Consider the following 24467-nt stretch of genomic DNA (forward strand, 5'->3'; position numbering starts at 1 on the left):
GACAAGAGATAAAAGCATGCATCAGCACCTCCGTGTTGGCCTGGGAGAGAAACGGGCGGACTCTGGCTATGTTCTTAAGATGGTAAAAACCTATCTTTGTTGTATTTTTAATATGAGGAATAAAACTTAGCTCAGAGTCAAAAATGACGCCCAGGTTCTTTACACATTGTGAGGTTTTAAAATCTTGTAGTTTTGGTAAAAGTTTCTCTCTCTTGCCTTCAGGACCGATGACTAAAACCTCTGTTTTGTCCTGGTTGAGCTGTAGGAAGTTCACTGCCATCCATGACTTGATATCTAAAATACAGTTTAAAAGGGAATCAATTGGCTCAGTGTCATCAGGAGACACGGCGATGTACAGTTGTGTGTCATCAGCATAGCTGTGGAAGCTGATGCCGTGTCTCCTGATGACGTCCCCAAGGGGAAGCATATACAGATTAAAAAGAATTGGACCTAAAATTGACCCTTGGGGAACCCCACACTTGATTTCATGTGTTCTGGAGGAGCATGTATCCATACTTACAAAGAAACTTCGATCTGAGAGATAAGAACTGAACCAGTTAAAAACAGTACCAGAGAGGCCGACCAGGGTTCGGAGTCTGTTTAATAAAATGTGATGGTCTACTGTATCAAAGGCGGCGCTGAGATCCAGTAGAACCAAGACTGTTAATTTCTGTGAATCTAAATAACACCTGAAGTCATTTAAAATCTTTAAAAGAGCTGTCTCGGTACTGTGGTTCATTCTAAAACCAGATTGATATTTCTCTAAAATGTTGTTTCTATTTAAAAAATAATTTAACTGGTTAAAAACCAGTTTTTCTAAAATTTTACTTAAAAATGGTAAGTTGGATACAGGCCGGTAGTTATTTAAAATGTTGGGGTCTAAATTACTCTTCTTCAGAAGGGGCTTCACCACTGCCGTTTTGTAGGCAGTGGGGAAGACACCCGTCTGAAGAGAGCAATTCACAACATTTAAAATCTGTTCCTCAAAGAAAGCATAAAATGATTTTAAGAGCGATGTGGGAATAGGATCTAAAAGGCAGGTTGTTGGGTTTACTTGGGAGAAAACTCGACCAAGTGTCCTTGCATCAACCAGGGCAAAACTCTCCAGTGTTTCCTCAGATAGGAGCGATGGTTCAGGTGTGTAAAAAGTTACATTCTGGGATAAAAGACTGGATCTGATACCATCGATCTTACTTCTGAAGTGGTCTGCAAAGTCCTCGCAGAGGGCCTCTGATGGTGTCATGTGAGCTTTATTAAAACTAGTGTTGGTTAAAAGATCGAAGGTGGAGAAAAGAAACCTGGGGTTGTTTTTATTGTCTGTGATGAGTTTCGAGAAATGGGAAATTCTTGCTTGTTTGACTGCGTTATTGTAGGTTTTGAGTTGTTCACGTAGTATTTCATGATGGACTGTTAATTTAGTTTTTCTCCACCTTCTCTCCGCACTCCTGCAGTTTCTTTTTAGTTTTTTGACGTTAGCGGTTCTCCAGGGTGGTACAGGTTTTGTTCTTACAGTTCTAGTTAAAAGTGGAGCCACTAAGTCCAGTGTTGATTTTAGTTTGGAATTAAAATTGTCAACAATAAAATCACAGGGTGCAGGTAAAACCTCAGCAGGGGTGCTCTGTAAAATCTCGATAAAATTTGCAGCCACTTCAGAAGTCAGGTAGCGTTTCCTCACTGTTCTCACCGGGGCCTCCTGAGGGTTAAAACTGGCGATGTTAAAATACACACAGTAGTGGTCAGACACAGCCAGGTCCACAACAGAGGACACACCAGCGGACAGGCCGTAGGTTATGACCAGGTCCAGGGTGTGTCCCCTGTTGTGAGTTGGCTGTGCGACATGCTGTTTAAAATCGAGGCAGTTTAAAAGGTTTAAAAATTCTCTGGACATTGTGTCCGAGATGTTGTCAACATGTAGATTAAAATCACCAGCTATTAAAACCCTGTTGTAGGTGGAGTGGATGATTGATAAAAATTCAGAAAATTCACTGATAAAAGACGAAGAATATTGGGGTGGTCTGTAAACTGTGATGCAGATAATCGGAGGGCTGCTAAAAACAAAGGCGTGGTATTCAAATGATGTGTAACTGTTAAAAGAAACCTCTTTTGAGTTCAGCGTTTCCTTTAAAAGTGACGCAGTACCGCCTCCCCTCCTAACCCCCCTTGTGGAGAATAAAAAATTAAAATTAGGTGGGCAGGCCTCAGTGAGAACAGCTGGTGCATCGGTGCCAAGCCATGTCTCTGTCAGAAGAAAAATGTCCAGGTTATGATCTGTAATTAAGTCATTTATGATGTAGGTTTTATTGGAGAGAGAGCGCACATTCAGCACGGCCAGATTAATGTTCGTGCCAAATGTGCGCTCACAAGGTGTGGTGATGGGGACCTGCAGGAGGCAGGTCAAGTTGCTCAGAGTCTTATTGAGAGGGCCTGAGCGCCTGTTTGTTATCCTGACTGGAATGGGTAAGGGAGAAATAACAGGGAGTTTGGGCAGAGTAGTAGTAAGCCCGCCTCGCCACACGGGGGAGCCAGCTCTGTATGGGCTAGCTCCCCCGTGTTGGGAGGTTGGGGAGGGGGAGGGGGAGGCTTGCCTGTGGTGACCTGCGCTGACCAGGTGCGGATGATTTGGTGATGATAGTCAGTGCGAGGGAGAGGTCCAAACGGAGTAAAAGATATTGTCAGTGAGAGTCCGTGAACCTCGGCCGTTTGGATGGATACCATCATGCCGGTAAAGAGATGGGCGTTTCCAGAAGAGATTAAAATTGTCAATAAAAGCTACGTTGCGGGCTGCACATGTTGACTGCAGCCAGGTGTGGAGGCTCAGTGTGCGGCTAAAACGAGCGACACCTCGGTTGTGAGGAGGTATGGGTCCGCTGATAAAAACTCGCTTGCCGTGGGCCTCGAGGGAGTCAAGAAGTTTATTAAAATCCCGTTTGAGCAGTTCGGAGGACTCTACTTGTACTTATGGAGTATTTCCATTTTATGTAACTTTATACTTCTACTCCCCTGCATTTTTTAGGCAAAGATTTTTTTTAATTTAACCTTATGACAGTATATTAAGTAGTTAAAATGAGCCCTATCTCAAGGAAATTAAAATGCTGCTTACATAAATGCATAAATAATAATAATCTAATAGTATATTTACAAAATATAAAACAATCTGAGTGGGTTCATTCTGCATAACAAGTTATTTTACTTTTGATACTTTAAGTACATTTTGATGCTGATACTTTTGTACTTTTACTTCAGTAAGTTTTGAATGCAGGACTTTTACTTATAGCGGCAAACGATATGCCAAGTTAACGGACGCTAATACCAGTGTGGTATTGGTACTTTTACTTCAGTAAGGGATCTGAATACTTCTTCCACCACTGCTGAACACTGGCCCCAACACACATTAAGGTGACAACCAAAGCAACATGTGTTGTGACGATGCTCACATCATGAATCGATCATAAAGTTATCGCAGAGCACTGCTGATAAAAATGAAAAGTATGATATGAAAATCAACTTGCTGTCCTCCCTGAGAAGAAAAACTATTAATAGTTTTAAAATTTGTTCCAACTCCTGTGGATTTTTACATGATAAAAACATGCCAATGCTTTAAACTCTCTAATAAATAAAGTGTGATGAAGTTCACTTATTAAAATCCGCAGTCTGTCTCACGGCACCACGACTCCACAGCTCAGCAGCAACAAAATATATATTTTCACATGATTTTTTATTCTTATTCATATTTTTGTTAATAAAAATAATGAGCAGTAAAAGCTAAATCAAGTAGTTTTTATCTGCGGTTTCTGACTCTTATGGAAATTAATGAATTTCCTGTTTGTTCTGCTGTTTGTGGACGCATATCATTATCGTTATCTCTATAGTTATCATTAGAGGTAGCATTCCTGGTGTGGACAGCTCTTTACTGATGAGGCATGAATCATTTCCGGATCATCTTCAGATAACACCTCTGCTTTATTGAAAATTAACTTGTGCATATCGGTTTCTGTGTTGGTTTTCCATTGATGGTGAAGAGCTGAACGTCTGAGACCACGCTCAGACCGAATTATTCATTTCAATGAGACCAGAAAAACAGAGACAAAAACGATAGCAGAAAAACAGGCAGGTAATTCACCTTAAGACAAACATTAAATGAGAAAGGCAGTTGTTTGGTCTCAGAGAAATGTCATTGATGTAAAGGTATTATAAATGTACTATACCACATCAGTCTTTAGGTGGTGGTTTATTGTTCCCACCAAATATATATACACTGAAACTGTCCCATTGTTTATTAACCATATCATTACTCCACTTCAGTCTTCCAAGCATCTTTTCACATGCAGCATTTTCCATCATTTGAACCTTCCACATATTCAGTGTGGGAGGTTGGGGTGCCTTTCAACACCTTAAATCATCCTGGTACAGGTTATTATACCCATTTTTAGTATTCTAAATGAGTTGGGCTACACGGTGGTGTATGGTTAGCACTCTTGCCTCACAGCAAGGGGGTCGCTGGTTCGACTCCGACTCCACACTCCTCTGTGTGGAGTTTGCATGTTCTCCTTGTGTCAGCGTGGGTTCTCTCCGGGTCCTCCAGCTTCCTCCCACAGTCTAAAAGCATGTACTTAGGTTTAATTGGTGACTCTAAATTGAAATTGTATGAGAGCGTGATTGTCCATCTCTATGTGTCGGCCCTGTGATAGTCTGGCGACCTGTCCAGGGTGTACTCCACCTCTCGCCCAATGTCATCTGGGATCGGCTCCAGCCACCCGCGACCCGAGTGTGGATAAGTGGCTAAGGACAATGAATAATCAATGAATAAATGAAAAGTTATTAAGATGTATCACTTCTGTTTTGTCTCCAGGTAGACATAATCTTTGTGATCTTGGCAGTTCATAATTCTAACTGTTAACTCATATAGTCACTGAAGGGAGAGACATTAGGATATTTCCATAAAACATGTACATATATGCCACATTCATTTCTACATTTCGAGCATAGATCGTCCTGCATGAGGCCGATTTTTTTAGTCTAGTTGGCGTGAAATAGTATCCGTGGAATATTTGTGTTGGAAAGAATCCTCTCCCATGTTTTTTCATTCAGTGTACAATCCAGATCTTTTTCCTTAAGTTTTCACAACCATTATTATTTGTTCAGGGACATCTCATACCACTTTGATGCCTTATTAATCATAGTTGGTAGCTGTACGTAGCATTACTGGAATTATATCTTGGCAAAAGGGGATTTTTGCCGTAATACCAACTAACTGAGCAGGTCTGGTAGGACGTCTTTACACCTGGAAACTGTATGAGTGGAAAGGAAATGTCCCAATAAAAGTCCAGAGGAGATCGGTTTGTGCTACAGTTGACAGAGGGTGAGAGACGAGTCAAACAGGTTCTGTACGGGTCCGAACACCGGGTACAGGGGCTCCGTGAACGTGGTGTTGAAGGTGTGGAGGTGGATCAGAGTACCAGAGGAGACTCTGTAGAAGGACAGAGTGCCGGCAGGACAGTCCACAAACACTGCGGCTCGTCCTGAAGACGAGGACGAGCGACCTGAGAAGTACTTCTTGTTATTGTACCAGATGTAGAAATTCAGATGGGAGCAGTCCAGACACCAGGACTGATCGTTCCATCCCAGACGTCCATCAACATCGTAGTCTCTCTTGAGTCCTTTGTAGGCCACTCCGATGTGAACTGCTCTCTTCCAGTCCACCTCCCAGTAACAGCGACCAGTAAGACCAGTTCTACACATCACGTGAGGAAACCAGTCAAATCGGTCTGGATGATCCGGATACCCCTGCTTCTCCCTCACATGAGTGATGGTCCTGTTGTTGTTCGACAAGAGCAGCAGTTGGTGAACTGTGTTCAGGTCCAGATCCAGTTCACAGAAATCTGATGGACAGAAGACAGGACACAGCAGCAGGTCATCGACTGAATCAAATGATTTATAGGTTATTTATAGTAACACTCTGACTCAGAGTGAGGATAAGTTCCTGTTTGGCAAACTCAAAGATACCCCCAAAGACGAATTTGTAAGGAAAACTAAAAAGAAATTACCTTCCAAAGATAATGATGGCAAGCTGCAGTCAAAGGTGAGAGTGCCAAACCTCAGACAAGCTAACCAGAAGTTTTGACAAGCTAGCGAATCCGTAGCCGAATAAATTGTTTATTAACATATTTTACAATATACAAGACTATACACAAGACTATATACAAGATACAAGATACAAGACACTGAAAAAACTTGACTAGAGGCTGTAAGGCAGACGAGAGAGAGAGTTCCCGTCAGTGTCCGCCGTGATGACGTTTAATGTCCCTGACGACCACTGTAGTTTCATTTAGCCACTCTCTGTAGTTCTGGTCCTCGTGAACTGATCTGAGAGTGTGTGGACCTCCAGCAGAGCAAAGCTGTTTTTAATCCATCACAATATAAATCTACATCTAAACATATATTCTTAACTCGACTCATAAATTTGGTTACTTGCTGTTTTCTTTGAAAACATGTTGCCTGGTGATCTTACACGCAGGACTTTATTGTTGTACGTTTTACTCACATTTCTTCAGACCAGACTTCAGCCGCTGCTTTCCGCTTTCCTCCACCCTGCAAGAGGACACAACAGATTCTCTTTGATTACATTTAATACTCGTCCTCCCTGAGAGACTAGTAGTACACAAACATTCTCTTGACTTCACTTTTATCACAGTTCAACATCAAGACTGTCCAGTCTGTACCTGAGAGTGTTAAGTCTGTCTGTCCATACCTGAGAGTGTCCAGTCTGCAGCATTGATCCAGCAGCTTCAGTCCTGAGTCTCCTGGATGGTTATAGCTCAGGTCCAGCAGTTTCAGGTGGGAAGGGTTGGAGCTCAGTGCAGAGGACAGAGAGATACAACCTTCCTTTGAGATGAGACAGCCTGACAACCTGCAGGGACACAAAGTCACCCTTTTTTCTGTTCTTGATTTGATGATAATGTAGTTGGAACCTGGTTTTTAAGATCTGTTTCATCACCCAGCAGTTCAGAAAGAATAATGCACCAAGTGTAAAAGCTGCAGAGTTCAAAATCTGTCTAAGTTTAAGCTTAAAAAACTATCAACGAGCCATTAGTTAGAGTCTAACCCACGGCATAGACTTAGCCATTGTACACTGGGCACCCCCTGCCAAAGCATTTTCAAGCTTTTCCAGCACCTTACAGCTGTGCTGGGCGTATATACACAATATACAGATTCTTCAATTTCTCCATCACATTTGATAATATTCTTTTGAACCAACAGAAGAATACTGACCTGAGAGTTTTCAGTTTGCAGTGTGGACTCTCAAGTCCAGCAGACAGAAGCTTGACACCTGAATCCCGCAGGTCGTTGTTACTCAGGTCCAGGTCTCTAAGACTAGAGGAGTGGGTGCTGAGGACTGAGGACAGAGCTTCACAGCTTCTCTCTGAGAGGTTACAGCTGCTCAGCCTTCATGGACATGTAAACATATGAGTGTTACTGACTTCAGAAAACAAAATGCCCTTATTTATGTAGTTTTAGAAACTGTAAACTAATGTCCTCAAATGGCTGTATCGTGGAAACAGGACATAAGAATACATCCATTTGTTTTTCCAAGAAAAAGATCTGCAGATTTAGCGCGCAATAATAAAGATTTTCAACATTATCATTATTATTGTTGTTATCGTTGTTGTCCTTTCTGCAAAAGCTGCTTTAAATTATTTAAATTAGCTGCATTTTTCTGTTGGTTGCTTTGAAAAAAATGCTGGTGAACTTAAAGAAGAAACTATGAGCTTCATCTCAGCGCTACCAGCTGAGTTAATGGGAAATACACCATTAGAGCTGGTTAAAACAGCCTGTAATCTGAGCTGCAGGTCATGTGATTGGTATATCTTTAGTAACACGGCAAGGTAAAGATCATATTTACAACTTCAAAGTCTCAGAGCGTTAAATTATTTCAGAAACTTAATCTCACCTGAGAGTTGTCTGTGTACACTGTGAACTCTTCAGTCCAGAAGTCAGCAGTTTGACACCTGAATCCTGCAGGTTGTTGTTACTCAGGTCCAGGTCTCTCAAACTAGAGGACTTGGACCTTAGGACTTCACAGCTTCTCTCTGAGAGGTTACACCTGCTCAGCCTTAACAAAGTATAAAACATTCATCTGTCAGAGAGATCATCAAGCATTTCACAAACAGTTCTTTCCTGATCTGAGAAAAGTAATCTGACCTGAGAGTTGTCAGTTTGCAGTGTGGACTCTTCAGTCCAGCCGACAGAAACATCACACCTGACTCCTGCAGGTCATTGTTACTCAGGTCCAGGTATCTCAGACTAGAGGACTGGGAGCTGAGGACTGAGGACAGAGCTTCACAGCTTCTCTTTGAGAGGTTACAGCCACTCAACCTGAAGAAGAATTCCAGCCACTTGATTCACAAGCTAAATGCAAACATTTCAAAACATTTTGCAAGCAAGGCCATGCCACAGTATTAACTAATAAAAGGTTTAATGATACAGAATGTGGAAGTATTGGCTGTGAGGATGGGGATGATGTTGTTGGGTTAGTCTGGTCTGTCTATGTTAGATTAAATGAAGGCTGGGGAAGAAAGATACATGGTGTGGGAGACCTTGTCTGAGCCTATCACAAGTCCCCAAAAGAGTCAATAGATTAATGTGGAGTGGAGTAACCATGATGCTGTCAGATAGTTCGTTCATTGGTAACTATTTGGAAACGGACAGACACCTAAAAAAAAACATCTGTCAGCTGATTGGAAGAACCATCGCTCTGTCAGCGTCACACAACGTCTGTGCTGAAACATTCGTTGTTCTCTGCTCTACTGTTAACAAAGAAATTCTTCTCATAGAACTGATGCTTCTGCAGGAGAACCAACAGTCTCCTCTCTGTGACATCACAGCAGCTCCTCACAGAACCTCCAGTTGTGCGAATCAAACATGAGGTGTGAACACATTGGCTATGGGGGCGCAAAAACCTGTTTCTTTGGTGAGGGGGGTGAGAAACGGCAACGCAGAGAAAATAAGCAAGATTGTAGTGTCCACCGACTACACAGAGACTGGCATTCACATTACAGAAGCTGTAGAAAGCCATACTCTGAGATCTTGGCCGAAAATTATGATCAGACAATGAGCCATTCAGATGATGACCTCACATGGTCAGCGTCTCTGACCACAGTTCAGAACATGGCCATAATCAGTGTGACAGGGCCTCTGACTGCATCCCTGCCTCGGTCCACATGGAGCGTTACAGCCCTGTGCCAAGAGCGCAGAGAAGTTACAAGAGCTCCAGAGGGTGCTACATCATAGACAGGAAAGTCCACTTCTATACTGACAGCAAACCAAATGTTGATTCAGTGCCTTTTACTTCTTCTTTTGCAGTCTCTTAGGAAAACAAGTTCTTGGCTGTTTTAGATGTACACAGTGCTAGCTTCTATCCTTGTCAAACAAAGATAGCCATGCCTCATATCATAAACTACTTTATCATCTATCCATACATTCTCGTCCGCTTATCTGGGGCTGGGTCGCAGGGGCAGCAGGCTAAGCAGGGTATTCCAGGCGTCCCTCTCCCCAGCCACAACATCCAGCTCCTCCTGGGGGACCCCGAGGCATTCCAGGCCAGATGAGAGATATAATCCCTCCACTGTGTTCTGGGTCTTCCCCGGGGCCTCCTGCCAGTTGTACGTGCCCCGAAACATCTCTAATGGGAGGCGCCCGGGAGGCATCCTTACCAGATGGTCAAACCACCTCAGCTGGCTCCTTTCGACGCGAAGGAGTCCAATGGCAGTCCACCGTTTTCCGGCAGAGAACCATGGCCGTTCCACGGCCAGGACAAAAGCCGCATTGTTCCTCCTGAATCTCGGGTCTGACAATTGGCCGGAGTCTCCTTTATCTTCTATTTTCTTCTGAATGGGACCATTATTTACACAATTAACATCATATTGTCTTGAAGAAGACTTGAAATTGATTGAGACCTTTTTTCCTGAGGTAAAAAAAATCAAGTGAGAAGTAGTCTCATTTTGTATTGAGATAGATAAGACTGTAGTTCTTTTGCAATTTTGAAAGATTGCAAGCTTAAGGCACTTCCAGTTTTGCTTCACTGCTCAGACCAGCATGTTGCCGCCTGAATTTGATTCACACATTGTCATGCAATAACAAACAAATCAGATAATAAAGTTCTCATGGCAAGGTCTCACTTTACAACTACAGTAGCAGCTTACTCACTTGAGAGTTTCCAGTTTGCAGTTTGTATTCTCTAGTCCAGAAGACAACAGCTTCACTCCTGAATCCTGCAGGTCGTTGTTACTTAGGTCCAGGTCTCTCAGACTAGAGGACTGGGAGATGAGGACTGAGGACAGAGCTTCAATGCTTCTCTTTGATATGTCACAACCACTCAGTCTAAAGAGGAATTTAGAGATTTAGTGATCTCACATTGCATCATCACATTTTAAATATCCCTATCTGAATCCACTTACAGAGCTTTGTTGGAGGCTTTGACCACAGGCAGCAGCCTCAGAAGAGCCTCCTCTGAAGTGGAGTATTTCTTTAGGTCAAACACATCCAGATCTGTTTCTGAGGACAGTAAGATGAAGACCAGAGTTGACCACTGTGCAGGAGACAGTTTATCTGTGGAGAGACCGCCTGAGGGACTCAGTGACTGTTGGATATCCTTCACTAGAGAACGATCATTCAGTTCATTCAGACAGTGGAACAGATTGATACTTTTCTCTGCAGAGAGATTCGCACTGATCTTTTTCTTGATGAACTGGATTGTTTCCTGATTGGTCTCTGAGTAACTTCCTGTCTGCGTCAGCAGGCCTAGCAGAAGTTTTTGATTGGTCTCCAGTGAAAGACCCAGGAGGAAGCGGAGGAACAAGTCCAGGTGTCCATTTGGAGTCTTCAAAACCTTTTCCACAGCATCTTGGTAAAGATATTTTTCTGCAGATTTCTTTCTAAATATATCAAATAAGGAGGGCTCTGCCAGGAGGTTCACCCCTTCTTTGTTGAAGGAGATGGTGACATGAAGAGCAGCCAGAAACTCCTGAACACTCAGATGGATGAAGTAGTAAAGTGTGTCCCGGTGCATTCCACACTTCTCCTCTTTAATGATCTGTGTGAACATTCCTGAGTTAATTAAGTCACACTCTGTCAGGTCTGACTCACTGAAGATCAGGTTTCCTTTCTGCAGCTGCTCAAAAGCCAGTTTTCCCAGGCACTCAATCATCTTTATGTTCTCTGGACTCCAGTGTGGATCTGTCTCAGATTTTCTATCATACTTGACGTTCTTCTGTTTGGACTGAACCACCATGAGGCGGATGTACATCTCAGTCAGGGTCTTGGGCAGCTCTCCTTCCTCTCTGGTTTTCATCAGCTCCTCCAGAACTGTAGCAGAGATCCAGCAGAAGACTGGGATGTGGCACATGATGTGGAGGCTTCGTGATTCCTTGATGTAGGAGATGATTCTGCCGGCCTGCTTCTCATCTCTGAATCTCTTCTTGAAGTACATCTCCTTCTGTGGGTCAGTGAACCCTCTGACCTCTGTCACCATGTTAACCAACTTACGAGGGATCTGACTGGCTGCTGCAGGTCGTGTGGTTATCCAGAGGTGAGCAGAGGGAAGCAGATTGCGACTGATGATGTTTGTCAGTAGTACATTCATTGGGGTGGACTCTGTGACATCAGTCATAGTCTCAGTGTTGTGGAACTCCAGAGGTGGTCGACACTCATCCAGACCATCAAAGATGAACAGAACCTTACAATCTTCAAACCTGCTGATTCCTGCTTTTTTTGTTTCAGCAAAGAAAAGATGAATAAGTTTTACCAAGCTGTAATTGTTTTTCTGCAGATTCAGCTCTCTGAAAGTGAAAGGAAATACAAACTGGATGTCCTGGTTGGTTTTGCCTTCAGCCCAGTCCAGAGTGAATTTCTGTGTTAAGACTGTTTTCCCAATGCCAGCCACTCCCTTTGTCAGCACTGTGATTGGTTCATCTATTCCAGCGGAGGGTTTAAAGATGTCTTCTCGACTGATTGTTGTTTCTTGTCCGTCTGGTTTCTTGGATGTTTTTTCAATCTGACTGATTTCATGTTCATTATCTGCAGGCCCTACCTCTGTGATGTAGAGCTCTGTGTAGATCTGATTCAGAAACTCTCCTGAGGTTGAAGTTCCTTGAAAAACTTCTTCAAACTTTTTCTTCAGTCTGGGTTTCAATTTCTGATGACATTTGGCAATAGTCTCTAAAAGAAAAAGCAACAGAGAGGGTGGTTCAGTAAGTATGAGTAACACCGTTGGTTCAACGTCAACAAATCTGTCAACACAACCCTCACACATACCATCTGGGTAAATAACAGATTAATCTCCATCTTGTTTACCTGACTGATCTTCAGCCCGATTGATCTTCTGTAAAATCAGCCTTGTCACTTTCATAGTGTCTTCACTGTAGGTCTGCACCATCAGATCCACCGTCTTTCGCCTGTCTGCATTCTCCAGATGGGCTTTTTTGATGTTTTGCAAACCATCAGGTAAATTAGTCACCTTCAGATACCACTGGAAGGATTTCAGTTGCTCTTCGTCCAAATCATTCAGAGTATCCAATAACTCCTCCTCCAATGGCTTTGCCATCTTTGGACCCTGATAATAAGTAAATAGAAATAGAAATATTAAGTGTTAGTTCAACCATACACTCTTTTACAGAGAATGGCTTGGCTTATTACATCCCATCAACATTTGAGGCTTTGGTCGACTAAGAGAGCAGATAGACTCTTTGCTCCTCCGTTCAGGGTCATATTGGGCAGTTGAATAAAGTTGAGCTAAGTAAAACCTCATGCTGGGATGGTAAAGTAGTGGAGTCCAAAAAAGGGGGCCTCTGTTATTGGCTATCAAATATTGGTTGACCAATAACCAACCTCGCAGAGTACAGGACACCATGGCCCCCATTAGAGTCAGACCTGTATCTATGGGTCCCATTTGGTCAGAATGGGTCTGGTGTGCAGACCTGTGGCTCAGTAACCTAGCAGCAAGGATCTGAACTGTGACCCCTCTGGTGTTGAAGGAGCTAGGCCAATGCAGGAGTTGGAGCCAGCTTACTCTACACACAGAAACCCTTCTGGAACTAAACTACTGGACACTTTTTTTTGCTGACGATGAAAGGCACCAAGCAGAGGGCAGGGATACTCTCAAGACAATAGCTGAGCGCTCCAGTGTTGGAGAGGGGCAGAGTCTGTCCTCTGTGTCTATGTACCAAGCAGAAGTTTAAGTACCCAGCTTTCTCAGAATCTCTGGGTGGGATCCTTGAGGAACACCACTGAAACCGATACTCTGAACTGTACCTGCTCATGAACACCGTTTATTCCAGATGTGCGGTGAATAAAAAATTGAAAGCTGCATGTTTGGTTCGGGCCCTGAGGACAGAGGGTAAACTGGATTATCTTACAGCTCTGGAGCGCTCTGAGAACTGCAGCATGTCACATAAACCATTCAGTGCTTTCTAATTAGGGCCCGAGCAGCGACAGTAAGGGTTGATGAGGACCCTATTGGAATTGCAGGAATTATTATTATTTTCTCAAAATAAATTAGCTTTTTGGGGACTTTAAAATTTTGATATTTTAGGGGTCTTGCAAAATATTTCAGTTGCGCCACAGAGTAAATGTAAAAATATCTTAACAACAAACTCATTAAAAATTTTGTATCAATCCCTAATAAAACCATATATAACCTATTGCATAGAAGTGTGGGGACACACATTTAAGCCAATTATTCTACTTTAAAAAAAAAGCAATGCGACTTATAAACAAAGTGAATTATAAGCATCCAACAAATCAATTATTTATTAATTTAAATGAACTCAAATTCAATGAACTGGTGGATTTCAAACAGCACAGTTTATGTTCAAAATTAACAACAACATGCTGCCTGACTGTATTCAGAAAATGTTCAATCTAAGACAAAGCCATTATAATTTCAGAGGGGTGTGTATATTTAAAAAGTTAAAAACGAAAGAAAAAAGAGATGGTTGGCATTTTTAAGACGGAACAGAAGGCGGCAATGACAAATAACTTTACTCAGATAAAGTCCGAGTTGCAGATTGTTAAGACGGAGCTAAATGCTAACATGGCGGCTGTCCGATCGGAGGTGGATGTGCTAAAGGTAACTGTGATTGACATGGAGGGCTCGTTGTCGACATGCACTGATGATGTGGTGTCACTCCAAAGTAAAGTGGAAAAACTTTCAGCCCAACTTGTTACTCTAGATAGTAAGTGTGAAGATTTGGAGGCGAGATCTCGCCGTAACAACATCAGGATAATAGGTCTACCAGAGGAGCACGGCACGGTCGACGCGACCACAGTTTCCACCTTGCTGAAGGATGCTTTCGGCCTGGGAAAAGAGCCAGTTGTGGACCGTGCGCATCGATCCCTACAGCCTAAGCCGAAACCCGGCGAGCGCCCTCGTCCTATAATAGCACGTTTACACTATTACGCAGACTGTGCCGACATCCTACGACGTGCTAGAACCCAGCGGCAGATCAAGGTGAAGGATTCAACCATCTCCATTTTCCCGGACCTCACTGCGCGGACAGCTAAAGCCCGTGCAGCCTTCAATGACATCCGACGCCAGCTCAGGGACATTCCAGACATAAGGTTTGGGCTGTTACACCCAGCGCGTCTCGGGATCACCAGAGGGGATGTCACAAGGGAATTTACATCACCTAAGGAGGCCGCTGCCTTTGTGAAAACACTCAAGTAAACCTGGGTTTGTTACAGCATAGTTATTAAACACATGTTTAAGTGTAGGTGCCATTGCAGTTATGTTATTATTATTATTATTATTTATTTATTTATTTTTTCATTTTAAGTGGTGTTGAAGCAGCTTGATCTACCAAATAGCTTTGAGTAATATACCACTACTTTAGACATGTTCTGTTAATTCTGATATGAATGGCACCATAACTCCTGTTCTAATAAGTAGTCACTATGCTTATGTATGCGCAGATTTCTTAGATGGTTCTGAACATTGGGTTGTTTAATATCTAGGCCCTATCTTTTGCTATTCATTTTTTATCTTAATGTTTCCAGGAGCTCCAGTTAAGTTGGAGCGAGGTGAAGATGACTCTTTGGTCCAAAGCCTTAAGTTTTCCCTTCTGGTTTATGACTCCTTGTGGAGTTAGCACTGGTGTCCTATCGTTTGCGGATGGGATAGTGGAAGGTGCCGTGGGGGGAGGGTGTGGGAACTGGGGTGAGCTTGATAAGTTAGCTCTTTGTGTGTATGTGTGTGTGCGTTTTTTTTATTTTATTTTATTTATTTATTTTTTTCTCCGTTTTCTCCTTCTCTTCTTCCTCCCTCGCCCCTGGAGTGTGGGGTTGGGAACCTGGTTGCCTCCTATTTTAATTCACATCTCACATGGCTAACGTTTCAGGCCCAAATGTAAGAATTATCAGTTGGAATATTAAAGGTCTAGGGGGTGCTGTCAAGCGGTGTAGGGTGTTCTCCCATCTAAAGCGCTTAAAACCTGATATTGTGTTCTTGCAGGAAACCCACATGAGGAACAAAGATCAAATCAGACTGAAATGTCCCTGGGTTGCTGAGATATTCCATTCTTGTTTCAACTCAAAGGCCAGAGGGATGGCCATCTTGATCGGTAAATCTGTCTCATTTACCCTGACTAACATTATTTCTGATAAAGATGGCAGATACCTGATAGTTTTAGGTACTCTGTTTCGTGTGCCTGTCCTATTAGTCAATGTTTACGCACCAAATTTTGATAATCCTTGTTTTATGAATAAGTTGTTTGAAAGTCTGCCCTCTCTGAATGACTGTTTTTTGATTTTTGGAGGGGACATGAACTGTGCTATTGATCCTCAACTAGATCGTTCTAAACCTGGCTCAACCCAGTCACTAATGGCTAAGGCCCTTCACAATTTCATGTTTGGCAATGGCTATGTTGACCCCTGGAGATTTCGCAATCCTAGCAGTAGGCAGTATTCTTTTTATTCGCATGTACACCAGACCTTCTCGCGCATAGATTATTTCTTTTTAGACGCTAAACTTATGCCAAAAGTGACAAATGTCTCGTACCATCCAATTATTATTTCAGATCACTCACCGGTGTCCATAGATGTTCAGATTTCCTCCGGACCTCGCTATCCCACCCAGTGGCGATTCAATACCTCACTTCTATCGGATGGCAAATTTCATAAATTTCTTACAAGTGCAATAGATGATTTTATTACTCTTAACCAATCTGATTCGGAACCTATCTCTAATGCGCTACTATGGGAGTCCTTAAAAGCATTTTTGCGAGGTCAGATAATTTCATACTCTGCACACATAAAGAAATTAAGGATTTCAACTATTCAGAAGCTCTCATCTGATTTAGAATCAGTAGACCAACAACTCGCAACCGCTCCTTCTGACGACCTTTCAAAGCAGCGCGTGGCCTTACAAACTGAGCTAGATCTTATCACAACTAATGAGGCGGAGCGCCTATTGCTTCATTCTCGTTCCAGATAGTACGAGCATGGCGACAAGTCTGGTAGGTTACTAGCCCACCAGCTGCGTCGTCAAGCAGCCTCGCGTCTAATACCTCGCATTAGGGATGGATCGGGAGAGTTGCAAGAAGACCCGGGTGTTATTAACTCTTGTCTTTTCATCTTTTTATGAATCCCTGTACAAGTCTGAACTCCCATCAGATCTGGCTGACATGCACAGGTTCTTAGACGAACTTCAGTTTCCTTCCATAAATCCAGAACTGGTTAATCAATTAGACTCTGCCCTGACCATTCAAGAATTAAACTTAGCTTTACAAAGCATGCAAAATAACAAAGCCCCTGGACCCGACGGGTTTCCAGTCGAATTTTATAAAGCTTTCCAGACCAAATTTTCTCCACTACTTCATTCTGTTTATCTCGAATCTTTATCACTAGGCTCTCTCCCTCCTACACTAAGACAAGCCTCTATTAGTGTTCTTTTAAAAAAGGACAAAGATGGTAATATCTGGACCTCCTATAGGCCAATCTCTTTAATGAACGTTGACACAAAGATTCTTGCAAAGGCCTTGGCCCGCCGACTTGAAAAGGTCCTTCCTACAATCATTTCTAGGGAACAGACTGGCTTTATAAAGGGGCGTCAGCTCTATTATAATGTTCGTACTTTGTTAAAAGTTATCTACTCGAAAGAAACAACAGTCATACCTGAAGTAGTGATTTCAATTGATGCCGAAAAGGCGTTTGATCGAGTTGAATGGAATTATCTATTTGCAGTCTTAACTAAATTCGGATTTGGTGAAAGTTTTATATCATGGTTACGCCTTCTCTATACACTCACCTGTGCCAGTATTACCACTAATAACATTAAATCCGTCTATTTTTCTCTAAACGGGGGTGCAGACAAGGCTGCCCCCTGTCTCCTCTCCTGTTCGCACTCGCAGTGGAGCCCTTGTCTATATATTTGAGGACCTCTCTCACTTTTGATGGTATCACCCGGTCTCATACAGAGTTGAAATTGTCGTTATACGCCGATGACCTGTTACTATACGTTGCAAATCCAGTAAGAGCCTGCCCCGCCATTGTTTCATTCTTTCATAGATTCGGATGGTTTTCAGGTTATAAAGTCAACGTTGCCAAGAGTGAATGTTATCCTGTCAATAAGCTAGCAATGCAGCTCTCTCAGACGGACATCCCTTTCAAACTGAGCCCTTCGGGATTTAGGTATCTTGGGGTTAACATAGCTAGGTCCTTCAAATCTCTTTACTCTAAAAATTTTTCTCCCCTTTTAGCTGAGATTAAGGCGGACTTTCAAAGATGGGACTCCCTCCCTCTCTCCCTGATTGGGAGAATAAATACTGTTTTTTTGCCCAAAATTTTTTTTAAAACAGTAGACTCGATTATTCGTCATTTCTTGTGGAATGGCAAAACACCCAGAGTTAGACACAAAATACTTCAAAATTGTAAGTTCTATGGTGGCCTCTTGTTGTGTAATTTATTGGTCCAAGTTGTAGGTCAAATAGCTCATAAATTAGTTTTTAAAGGAGTCCAATTGGAAAAAATTACTTCTCTTATCTTTAACAATAAATCAAAAGCCCCGTTGGAAAACAGCTCCAAAAAACTCTCTAACAAGTCTCAAAAATCTTCAAGCAGGAGTCCAAGATCTTGTGACACACTTTATTATCGATAAAAAGTGGAGAGAACAAATATGATACACACAAGGTGCAGTCCATGAGCTCTCTAACTCGAATGACACTTACATGAGTTATTATAGAGAAATCACACACATCTGTCCATCCCATCATTAATATTTATTATGACCTTTCCTCCAATAAAATTTGTTAATTCTTTAGATTTCTCCTCCTAGGGGCTGCTCCAAATCCGCCCCCCCCTAGGTGCAGGTGGCATTACCTCATCCCCTGGCAGAGAGACATCAATATGTTTAGGGGTTGAAACTATTACCATGATCTAAAATCCCGCATTGGTTCTCATAGGGCCTTTCTATGCTTTATTTACTATGATTTAAAATGATCCGTTAGTTCCCACAGAGTTTTTCCATATTCTTACTTCTTACTCATCTGTCTGCTATACACAGAGCCTTTTCTATTTTTCATTTCTCACTCAGAGTATGCTACTGTATTTAGCCCTTGTAAATGCTGCTTCTTGCCCAGCTGGGTAACCTTGCTTCTTATTCTTATTCTTGCTTCTCTCTTATTCTTACCAGCACTTAAAACAACATCTCTGGCGAAAGATCACAGGTGTTTTTCTGGCACAAACTTAACATTCTTATCTAGGCCTTATTGTACTTCTCCTCTCTTCCAGTACTTCTCCACCTTTCAGTTAAATCTCTGCAGCATATTGATTATACATATAACATCATATAGATCACTCAGGGTTACATTATTTAATCACACTTTGTCATACAAATAGCTACATAGTACCTCTAGAGACCCTCATAAAGAGATACTAGCTTAACTCTCACCACATTATTTACTCTACATTATCCCCCCTATGTGACTTAATTAGTCACATCTCAGTAATGTCGCCGTCTAAAGATGGCCGTAGCCACCCTACTAGGTTCACTTTATCACTATTGACAAGGATCCATTTTTACAGCTTAAGTGGGAGTTATGCCAGCTCTCACAAGGACTAGGTGCAAGCCTTAAACTCGTTTCCCAAGCGTTTTAGCGTTACAGTAGTATATATATATGAGGTCACACAGGATATATAATTCCAGCACACTGGTCCAGTATATATTCACACAAATCTTAGTGCGGTGATACAGTAGATAAATGTAATGTGACAATCAAAACCTTTACCAGTGTTTGACTAACTTTATCAAATGTAGTGTGACAATTAAACCTTTACTAGTGTTTGACTAACTTTATCAAATGTAGTGTGACAATTAAACCTTTACTAGTGTTTGACTAACTTTATCAAATGTAGTGTGACAATTAAACCTTTACTATGAAATCTCCAAAAGGGAGCTACAATACATCACACATTTTGAGTCATATAAAGTAAACATGATTATACCATGGTAAAAAGAAATTAAATCTGCTGAGATGAAGATCTTTTGCTCCATGTGCCAGACGCACAGTGGAATGCCACCACCAGGGAGAGGTTACATGTGATGCCTGGTGATGGGGTTCTCAGCGTTCCTCAGGTCCAGGAAGGCCTCAGATGTAGAGGATAGGGACCCCGGGTCCCTCATCAGGGCTTGGTAAGCGGATAGGAGTGGTGGGTGAATATGAGGGTGATGGGCTTCGAGGAGAGGGTGCTGGGCTGCGGTGAGTGGGCAGGTTGTCTTCGTCGGCGATCATATCAGCCAATGCCCGAGTTAGTGCCACACGACATGGCGCATTAGGGGAGAGTTCCCGAGTGTGGCGTCTGTAGATTTCCAGCTCACGTAGGAGGCGCCTCACCAGGTTTTGTTTGTCAACCCGGATTTCCATCTCGTGCCTCCATCTGGCCAGCAATCTCTCCCGCTCGCTGGCCCACTCCTGTTTCATTGCCTCTCTTTCAACAGCCCATGCTCTCTCCAGCGTCTTCCTGGTGCTAGCCCACACTCTCTTCTGTGCTGCAGCCGCTTCGAGGCGGTCACGCTTTGCTGCCCAGTTGATCCGGGCCTTGATTCTGGCCCTTTCCTTCCGGAGGTTGGCAACCTCTTCAGGGGTACGGCCCTTCAGGTACCTGGAGAATGCCGCCATGGTCATTTTTGCCAATGCCTCTGCTCCTCCCCCTGGCTGCAGTAGGACGTAGTTGGCCTCCTTCTCCTCCTCGTCCGATGAGGAGGATTCGTCAATATCCTCAGTCGCCGGCCATCCTTCTCCAATCATCATCTGCTCCTCCCACTGGCGCTGTAGAGACTTCTGGGCCACTGGCTGCTGCATGTGCCGGGGAGTTTTGGCAGTAGACTTGGATGGTCTCACCTGTTGATTCCCTGGCCCTGGTTTTGGTGGTGCGGGTTGTTCCAACAGCACCTGCAGCATGCTCGGTCCCTGCGCAGGAGACGGGTCGTGCCTCCGAGACATCCATTGCTCAGAAGGGTCACCTGGGAGCCACGCCTGCTGAGGGAAGTGATGGGAACTGTGTGGCCTTAGCCTCTATTACAGTTTTGACCTGTTGGAAGATAGCCTTGTATATTTGCGTTAGATGTTTCAGATAATAGGTGAATTCATGTTGATATTGTTCAAGCGGAGGCCCCTCATAGGGTCCTCTGTAAAAGGGGACCGGCATCGGTCTCCCTGTTAGTGCTTCATGCAGTGTTAGGTGGGTTAGTCTGTTACACTGTGTTCTCATGCTCATCAAAGCAAGTGGCAATGCCTCCACCCAGCTTAGCTTATGGTCACTGTCAGCCATAATTTTTGTGATTTTGTTCTTCAAAACTCCATTAGCTCGTTCTACTTGTCCCTGTGACTGAGGGTGATACACACAGCCATATTTCTGCTTAATTCCTAGCATTTTCATGGCAATTTTCATCACATTAGCTGTAAAATGCGGACCATTGTCAGAGCTCATTACATCTGGTATTCCAAACCGTGGAAAAACTTCTTTACACAGAAACTTAGCTGCTGACCTCGCATCTGGACCTTTTGTTGGAACTGCTTCCACCCACTTGGTAAACCTGTCCACAACCACAAGAATGTACCTGTAACCATTCTTTCTGTCTATCATATCTATGTAATCCATTTGTAGATGGTGAAATGGCCCTTCAGGCACCGGAACATGTGCTAACGGTGTCGTGAACGCTCTCCTGACATTATTCGTGTTACATACCGTGCATGCATTTATCCATCTATCAACTCTGTGTGCCAACATTGGTGACCACCAGACTGCTTGCAGTCGTCTCAATATCTCCCCCCTAGCGACATGGTCTTGACCATGCGCTTCCTGAATGGCAATTGATACCAATGCCGGTGGGAGGACAAATTGACCCTGCGCACTGAGCCAGAGGCCATTTTTATGTGGGTCTGGATTATTTTGGATTTTAATTGCGCCTCTTTTGATCCATATTTGATGCGACCACGGACCGGCTCTTTCCTGTGCTTCTTTAAGAGATGTTATGTTTGTTATAGGTTCCAGATTCTCTGCCATTAAAAGTGGTCCCATGCATGTGGGCGTAGCTACACGTTTAGCTGCTTCATCTGCTAAATTGTTGCCTTTGGCTATCAGGGAGTCAGTTTTTTGGTGGGCCGGGCATTTGATAATAGCAAGTGCTTTAGGGAGGTGTATGGCCTCTAGCAGAGCTGAAATAGCTTCCCCATGAGTTACTGGAGAGCCATCTGCCCTTAAAAAACCTCTTTGCTTCCACGTGACGCCATAAACATGGCACACGCCATAGGCGTATTGTGAGTCTGTATATACATTTAGGGTCTTACCTGCTGCCAAGTGACATGCTGCAGTCAAAGCCTTGATTTCTGCGAGCTGCGCTGAACAAGGCTGGTTAAGTTTAGTGGCTTGTACCTCATAGAAAGAGCCGTCAGACTGCAACTGTATTATGGCGTAACCAGCGTGGTTTCCTGCTGCATCTCTAAAACAGGAACCGTCCACAAACAGAGTCACTTCAGCAGTTATTGGTTGATTATCTAGATCTTTACGTGGTTTCATGAACTCATTTGTTGTCTGGAGACAGTCATGTGGTGTCCCGTCTACAGGAGTCACCATCCGGGTGGCAGGATTGATTGTGGTGCATCTTTGTACTGTAAGCTCTGGGGCAGCAAGGATTACCTCATAGCCTGTCCGTCGAGCCTGTGTCAAAACAAATCTGGGACTTGTGATTAGTGCATGTAATTGATGTGACGTATACAAAATAGTCGGGTGTCCCATTGTGATGCTTGACGCTTTCTGAAAGGCAAAAGCTGCCGCTGCCAATCCCTGATAGCATGGAGGAAGACCTGTTTCAATGTTATCCAACTTGGTGCTATAATATGCTAATGGTTGCTTACCACTGGGAGTGTCCTGCATCAGAACCGCACACGCATAACCTGCTTTTTCTGCAACATATAAATGGAACACATTAGCATAGTTAGGATTACCTAGTGCTGGCGCTGTTCGCATGTCTGCTTTGAGGGCTTCAAAAGCTCCCTCTGCCTCAGGGTGCCACTGTAGCGTAGCTGAGCCGCCCGTCTGACCCGCGGCTCGTATCAAACCTCTTAACGGGGCTGTTTTAATAGCGTAGTCGCAGATCCACAGGCGGCTGAACCCCGCCATCCCCAGAAAGGAGAGCATTTGCCCCACCGTTTGTGGTTTAGGGGCTTTTGTCACTGCTTCGATCTGAGAGGGTGCAATAGCACGCTTGCTGCCACACAGTTGCCTGCCTAGATATTCAACCTGTGGCTGACAAAATTGTAATTTGTCTTTACTTACTTTGTGTCCCCCCTTTGCTAAAGCCTGCAGGACCAGGACTGAGTCATGCTCACACTGCGCCTGAGATGTGCTACAAACTAACAAGTCATCAACATACTGCAAAACGATGCTAGTGACATTTACGTGTTGTAAATCATCTGACAATACTTTGTTAAAAATCGATGGGCTCTCGACATATCCCTGTGGGAGGCGTGTGTATGTGTATTGTTGTCCTTTGAATGTGAATGCAAACAGAAACTGTGATGCGGGATGTAATGGCACGCTGAAAAATGCTGAGCATAGATCAATGACTGTGTACCAGCAGGCGTCATGAGGGATATTTGAAAGTAATGTGTGTGGATCTGGTACTATAGGTATCTCTGCACCCACTATTGCATTGATGGCGCGTAAATCATGCACCAGTCTGTAGTCATCTGAGCTTGGTTTCTTTATAGGAAAGATAGGAGTGTTACAGGGACTTTTGGTTGGTTTTAACACACCTGCTGCTACCAGGCCCTTGATTGTTGTTTCTATCCCTGTTACTTGATGTGGTTTCAGAGGATATTGTTTCCTGTACGGTAGGGTAACATCCTGTTTTATTTTTATTTTTACTGGTTGTGCAGATTTTACTAATCCTACATCTGTTTTATGTTTTGACCACAACCCGGATGGTATGTTACCCAACAGTTCATTATGTTTTTCTGAAAGTGGCATTTGAGTAGGCGGCCTTTCACTGAGCAGCACCTGAACAGGTTGTACTTCTTCATAGGTGCGCACAGATATCTTCATGAACTGTCCATTAAGGGATGTCTGCACATGTGTGTCAGTTGTGAATTTCCATTCCTGTATTTGCTGCGCTGCCTTCACCATTGGTCCCAGATCGTGTGACTCATAGCCTTTGGTTGTCATGAGTGTAACATGTGGGGCAGAGTTAGGCACAGCAAACCAGTCTCTTAAGTCACGCCCACACACATTCAGGTTAACGGCTGCCGCCGCTCCTTGTGGTCCAATGTATATGTTTTCACAAGCTATGTGCACAGGAGCTTTTTGACACAGCAAGTCTGTCCAACAGGTTCTGTAATCTTGATGTTGTTGTTTGCTTGCCTGATACTCTCTTTTATTTCTTCTTCCCTCTGAGCTGCTGCTTTCTGTGTCAGAAGAGTCATCACTGGAGCACACTGTGTCAGGCTCAGCTTCAGTGTGGTGTACCTTGTTGCCAGATCTTCTCACCTTATCTCGGACAATGTCACTGGAGGTCATGCTCTTTTTATCCTCTTCTCCAGATACTTCTTCATTTGGTTGTGTGTTCCAGTTAATTGTAAATGTTTCCATCAGTCGTCCTTCAGTGGTATCTCCCTGTGCCCTTAGTGGATATTGTCCTGTCCCGGATGGGCCAGCAGGGGGCGCTGTAGGAGGCTGAGCAGTGGTGTGAGCTACAGGTGGGATCATGGGCTGAACTGTAGGGGGCGCATATGGTGGAGGCTGAGTCATCTCCCCTTGTGCTGCAGGCGTGGTCTGTTGTTCCGTCTCCTCTTTATCCATCATGGCTGGCATCTGTTTGACGTCCATCACATGTTGTCTGGCTGTTTCTCTGAACCAGCTGAGCACCTCTCTTTCTCTGGCCCGTTTCCCTTCTCTGCTGTTACTTGTGTCTTTGGCCTTAA

At 43.5% G+C, this 24467-nt stretch overlaps 1 protein-coding gene across 1 annotated transcript in view; it reads right to left on the reverse strand.

Moving 5' to 3' along the window:
* Positions 1-3786: 3786 nt before the first annotated feature.
* The window catches only part of LOC131973383 (NACHT, LRR and PYD domains-containing protein 12-like), a 28557-nt gene continuing 7876 nt past the window's right edge, over positions 3787-24467 (reverse strand). Inside the window, exons 2-10 of the mRNA XM_059335365.1 lie at positions 12349-12607; positions 10455-12213; positions 10204-10377; positions 8200-8373; positions 7949-8110; positions 7270-7443; positions 6749-6907; positions 6542-6588; positions 3787-5879 (exon numbers count right to left, since the gene is read on the reverse strand). Of these exons, the coding sequence (XP_059191348.1) occupies positions 5344-5879; positions 6542-6588; positions 6749-6907; positions 7270-7443; positions 7949-8110; positions 8200-8373; positions 10204-10377; positions 10455-12213; positions 12349-12598 (3435 nt within the window). The 5' untranslated portion in view covers positions 12599-12607 and the 3' untranslated portion in view covers positions 3787-5343. The remainder of the gene's footprint in view (positions 5880-6541; positions 6589-6748; positions 6908-7269; positions 7444-7948; positions 8111-8199; positions 8374-10203; positions 10378-10454; positions 12214-12348; positions 12608-24467) is intronic.

Source organism: Centropristis striata, chromosome 6 (genome assembly GCF_030273125.1).
Source record: "Centropristis striata isolate RG_2023a ecotype Rhode Island chromosome 6, C.striata_1.0, whole genome shotgun sequence".
Taxonomy (NCBI): Eukaryota; Metazoa; Chordata; class Actinopteri; order Perciformes; family Serranidae; genus Centropristis; species Centropristis striata.